Source organism: Lolium rigidum, chromosome 3, assembly GCF_022539505.1.
Source record: "Lolium rigidum isolate FL_2022 chromosome 3, APGP_CSIRO_Lrig_0.1, whole genome shotgun sequence".
In the NCBI taxonomy this organism is placed as follows: domain Eukaryota; kingdom Viridiplantae; phylum Streptophyta; class Magnoliopsida; order Poales; family Poaceae; genus Lolium; species Lolium rigidum.
In genome coordinates this window covers 109,848,913-109,854,557 of record NC_061510.1, presented here as the reverse complement: position 1 = coordinate 109,854,557, position 5,645 = coordinate 109,848,913, and the positions used below count along the sequence as shown (strand labels likewise).

Genomic DNA, 5,645 nt, shown 5'->3' with positions numbered 1-5,645 from the left:
AATTCACGTACACCGCACATGCACGCTCCTAGTCAGATGAGCTCGACGTCTTCCACATGGCGAACAAGAAGGACGAGCCTACAGCTGTGCCGACTGCAAAGACAACCGCGCCAGCATCGGAAACGCCCACAGACGGGGCCTTGCCGACATGTACAGATACAAGCAGGCCGGGCCAAAATAGACAGGCACAGCGCATCGGACAAGCACACGCCACCAGCAAAGCATAGTAGTAGCAGTTTTTTACAAGAAGGCAAAGCTTAATCTAATCGCCACTGGTCAGGCATCCCAGTTTCGCACGCGACTCCCAGGGGAACACGGTACGTGGAGAGCAACTGGCCAGGCCGCGTGCCTGGCCGGGGACACGTACGCTCCCTCCAGAAGTCCATGTCGAATCAGATCAGCTACTCGTACCAAAAGAATACAAGGCCAGTCTATATAAACGGACGTGTACATTATCTGGCAATCCAAATCAACCAGTCACTAGCTTCTAGGCGCTCCTCTCCTCCCACAACCACAAGGAAAGAAAGAAAGAAAGCTTTGGGCACACAAGTGAGCTAGCCATGGCCTCAGCGACCTTCCTTGAGGTGATCCTCGCCATCATCCTGCCGCCCGTCGGCGTCTTCCTCCGCTACGGCCTCGCCGTAAGTGACTGACTACTCTCGTCTCTCTCTCTCTCGCTCGCTCGCTCGAGTCTTCTTCGCCCTTTTCTACGGGTTTAATCTGATGTGCTGTTTTAGAGTCGTGTGTATATCTGATCTCTGTTGTGTGTGGATGTATCAGGTGGAGTTCTGGATCTGTCTCTTGCTCACCATTCTCGGGTACATTCCTGGGATCATCTACGCAGTGTACGTGCTGGTGGCCTAAGCTTGGTGGGAGCGAGCGACCGTCCAAGAGGACATGATGTTCTCTCTGGGTTAAGACAGCTTGAGTTCATCTGTATGTATTGAGTATTGTGTTTTTTTTTTTTTTGGAACTCAGTGCTGTGGATTGTGTGATGTCAAGAGCGTAGTTCCGGATGGCTTTTTCTAGCCAAAGGTATTAATGGATTGCAGTGCATATATGATCTTAAATTTGAAGTATTGGATGCCTGAATGGTCCTTCCGAAGAAATCTTCGGACATAGGGCGGCAATTGAATAGCAGTGTGCTGCAGATTTGCAGAGAAAGATGCAAGCTTGATGACTGGCTAACAAATCCCCGCAAAAAAATTTAAAAACGGAAATACCCCCAACACGGGACCCGTCGCCATTGCTCTTCTTTCCCAATTCCAGGCTGCACTGGCCCGAGATGCAGGGAACGCAATAATCATAACTTGCGAAAACCTGCTTTGATTGACCCCGTTTTGAGGGTTGCATTGAACCCAAACTAGAACAAAATGCCCAGGGCACAAGATCTTTCGAGTCATGGGCTCGACGTACGTGTACCGCACGGTGACGGTGGCCGTGACACGTTCGTTTGGCATAACCAGAGTAGAAATCACGTGTACCGCACGGTCACCGTGACACGCGCTCGTGCAATGCTATCCGTCGACATCGGAAGCAGCCAAAATGGGCGGCCAGCGCAACAAAACAAAATGGCAGGCGCGACACATCAGATCGAGGCAGAACGAGTTGATAGAGCATATCCTCTCGTCACTCATCCCGGTAAGGTGTCCGGCGCATGGTTTTATGGACACCGGGACACGGTCCCAAATCGATGCAAATCAATGTCTAACAAATATCCACGAAAATCAAAGGGCGAGATTATCCACCAAGATAGACAAGATAGAAGGTACCTTCTTCGGGGTTGCCAATGGCGGAGTAGTTGTCCTCGGTGAAGCCTCGGTCATCTCTGTCAACGATGGAGTCTAGGTCGGCAGTGGTGTAGAGGTGCCGGCTGTGTAGAGGTGTTGGTCGCCGGTGGAGCTCTCTTCTCGGATAGGATCATAGATCATGGCACGCTGATCCATGCACCACGTCCTAACATCATCGTCCATGCCCCTTGTATCGACCAGCAACATCGCCAAGTCCTCCTTCCTCTTCTTCGCCGCCACGCTGTCCTTGAGCAGGTCGAGCTTGATGTCATGCCTCTCGATGACCGACGTCCACCTTGCCGCTTTGACCTCTTCCATCTTTTTGGCCTGCTCTTCCCGCTTGGCGGCGTGCGAGGCGGCGCCAGCCATGCACGCCATGATGGATGTGTGCAACTTCTAGATGGTCGGCTCCACGTCTCTCAATGCCTTGGCCTTGTTGTTCCAAACGGGCTGGCCATCAGAGGTCGGCGTTGGCATTGCGGCGAGATCATACGTGACTTTGGCCTTGGCGTCATAGCTAACATGGACGCGGAGAACCTCCTTCACGACGTCGTGCCACTTGTTGCAAGTATGTAGGATCATGAGACGACGGTGAGACATGGCCGAGTCGTTGCGATCATGGTGCAAGGTCTTGAAATATGGATCCAAAATCCGCCGCTCATCGAATGCCACATGCACCCTCTTCCAATAGCAATCCGAGTTTTGGTTAGCACCGGTGAAAGGGTCAGTTCTCACCGTTTTCCATGCTTTGGCGAGGCACTTTCCCTCCCTTGAGCTCCACTTGGGTCCTCGGTGAAAGGACGAGATGTCGCCTAGAGAGGGGGGGGGGTGAATAGACGTTTTAAAAACTCTTACGGATTTGGCTTTGTAAGAATTCGGAATTAAACTAACGTTTATTTTACAAGCACAAATCCTAAATATGCTAGGCTCACCTAAGTGCAACAACAACAACTAGAGCTAAGCAAGATAGGCACAAGATATATGTAGCACAAGTGATAGCAAGATATATGTACTTCAAGAACGATGGCTATCACAAGGAAAGTAAGCTCGGGTATAGAAATAACCGAGGCACGCGGAGACGAAGATGTATTCCCGTGTTCCCTTCCTTTGCAAGAAGGTACGTCACGTTTGGAGAGGTGGAGGTCCCACGGAGGATTCCCCAACGCTACGAAGGCTCACCTTCTTCTCCGAGCCAAACCCACGAAGGATAATGACCCTTTCCTTATGGTTAGTGATACGTCCATTTTGCATCACTATTTTATATCATAATTTGTTGTTATTCATTGATATATTTCATATTTGGACACAATATGATGAGGTTTAAGACCCCGATTGTGGCCCGATCTCGCGAATGACCCAAGAATCAAAGGGAGAAGAGAGGGAGAGCGCAAAGAACACGAAGAACACGAAGAACACGAAGAACTCACGCACGCACACTAACCCGATACAACCGATACTTACCCTCGTGGCTCGATGGACCACGCCAATAGAATCAACCCGGAAGAGACGCGAAGTAGAATTCCGAGCGGAGAGATTGGTGAGGGAGACGAATCTAGGAGTGGGAGAGAGTGGGTAGCACTTGAATCTCACACACCAAATCCAATCATCCAACAAGGGTAGCCTTGATACAAAGGGGATGAAACCCTAGGAAGACAAAGCTCAAATTCATGTCTAAGCCTAAAATCTTGTCTAAAGGGGTAAGGGGGGCGTCATGGGTCTATATATAGGCACCCAAGACGACACATGGCGAAAAGGTACATAAGTGGGTAACTTAGGCAGCTTGGTGGGTAATCCCGTCGGATCCGGTTGGCGACCGGTCAGACCGGGTCCTGGACCGGATGGTCCGGTCGTGGGTCCGGTTGACCGGGCGCCAACCGGACTGGGCCTCCTCCTCCCTCTTCCTTCTTCTCTTCTTTCCTTCTTCTTCTTCCTTCTTCCTTGCACCATGGGAGTTCCTTCTCTCTTGGTCCTTGTCGATGTCGGCACCTATAGACACCATGAAGATAGGCATAAGGTAGCATACCATTCGAGTTGGTGTTGAGGTCGACCATAGAGAGGAAGGAGTTCACCTTTACATATATGGCGGGGTTTTGTGTTGTTGGTCCACTTGGGGTACTTCTTGACCATGGTGTAGCGTCGACGATAGGCGGGGCTGCACTTGACGGTCTTGAGGTGGAGGTGTCCGAAAGCCACCCCGCATCATCTCCCCCCCCCCCCTTGGGGAAGAGTCGTCCTCGACTCTTGCTCCTCCTCAACGATGATGTAGACGTTGATGCTTGTAGCTTGGGGAAGGACTTGTATAGTTGCCCTTGTATCCTTATGGATGCTCGTCGTGGTGCGGGCGTCCTTGTTGTAGTCCATAGTGGGTCTCCCATGTAGTGGTGGAGAGACAAAGTCTCGGTCGAAGAAGAGCGTGGGGAAAAACAACTTGCGAAAGGAAAGCTTGTGGATGCCAATTGTGTGACCGGCGAACAAGAGGCTCTCAATCAAATACGAAGCATCAAGTCGTTTCTCCAAGAGGCATTTGGCAAAAATGGAAATCAAAAGAGTGTCGACGTATCCAAAATGTGGTAGGGCAAAAATTTGTGCATGTAAAAGTTTGCTTTGTAAGGTGTCAAAAATGTTGTGTGTAGCATTGTCCCACACAAATGGAACAATCAAAAGGCAAGTATCGGCGGCAAAATTTGGGGCAAAATTGGTATGTGCAATGGCAAAGCTATGGAGACCTCTAGCTTGGGAAAGTATGGTTAGCATGAGCCGATTATTAGTTTCCTCAAATGTCAAAGAATCCATTGCAAATGCCAAAGATGAAATGAGAAATCCAAAGGAGAGCAACTTTTGGTGTGACATGTGGCACAAGGTGCATAAGGTGTCTCTCACATGTATGACATGATCCTTGAGGTTCTCGGAGTGTATGATGATATCATCAATACATACAACAACCATTGTGCCAACAAGATGTGTCAAGAGATGTTGCATAAGAGGCCAAAGAGGTGACGAGGAGTTGGACCAAACCGAAAGCTCAACAAACCAAGTCGGAAACACATGAGGGCGAAGGCTTGTGGGAACATACCCTTTGGTGTGATTCCCGCGGGTTAGGTCCTTGATGGGGTAGCTCTCAATTGCGCGTTTCGTGAGCTCATGCTCCGTAGCGGTGGAAGTGGTCGTCCGTGTACCTACAAATGGAAGAAACAAGACAAAAAGCGTGTGTGCATGGTAGATGAATACATCATCAATCATGATGTTCCATGTCTTGTGCACATCACCATTAGTGTCAAGCAAGATAGTATGAAATGTATGGTGATAGTGCATATGGCATGAAGGTGCATTCATGGCATATGGTAACGCATGATCATCAAAAAGTGAAAAGGCTATGGGGGCCTTCTCATGAACAATAAAATAAGCATTCTTGCATTCCAAGCATAAGAAAGAGCAATTGTTCACAATCTTGGATGCAAGGATCATGGAATGGTGTAAACATTTTGGGCAAAGCATGTGAAAGCTAATGTCATCATTGTTGTCGACAACCCTATGGAAAGAGAAAGTGTTCATCAAGGGTGTCACAACACAAGCATGAGCATAATGATTATCATTGCAAGCAAGCGGAGCAAATATGAAACTTTCATAGCATGGCATGTTCGTGGTATCACAATCAATCAACTCCACATGCTCAACAATGTTAGCAAGCAAATCATCACATGGGAATATGAAAGAATCAAGTGACGTAGCAAATGTATCATCAAGATCATGCATGCACTCATAAGTCATCATGTCCACTAGTGGGATCATGGCATCATCAACACCTATGTTGTTACCTTTGTAGGCCGACTCATGTGAAGTAGGTGTTGTGGAAGT

The 5,645-nt window shown here is 48.9% G+C and overlaps 1 protein-coding gene across 1 annotated transcript; it reads left to right on the top strand.

Annotated features, from left to right (window-relative positions):
- Positions 1-456: 456 nt before the first annotated feature.
- Positions 457-1,092, top strand: LOC124702153 (low temperature-induced protein lt101.2). The gene is made up of 2 exons (XM_047234267.1): positions 457-641; positions 781-1,092. The coding sequence occupies exons 1-2, from the start codon at positions 561-563 to the stop codon at positions 862-864; spliced, it is 165 nt and encodes a 54-aa protein (XP_047090223.1). The 5' UTR covers positions 457-560; the 3' UTR covers positions 865-1,092.
- The last annotated feature ends 4,553 nt before the right edge of the window (positions 1,093-5,645 follow it).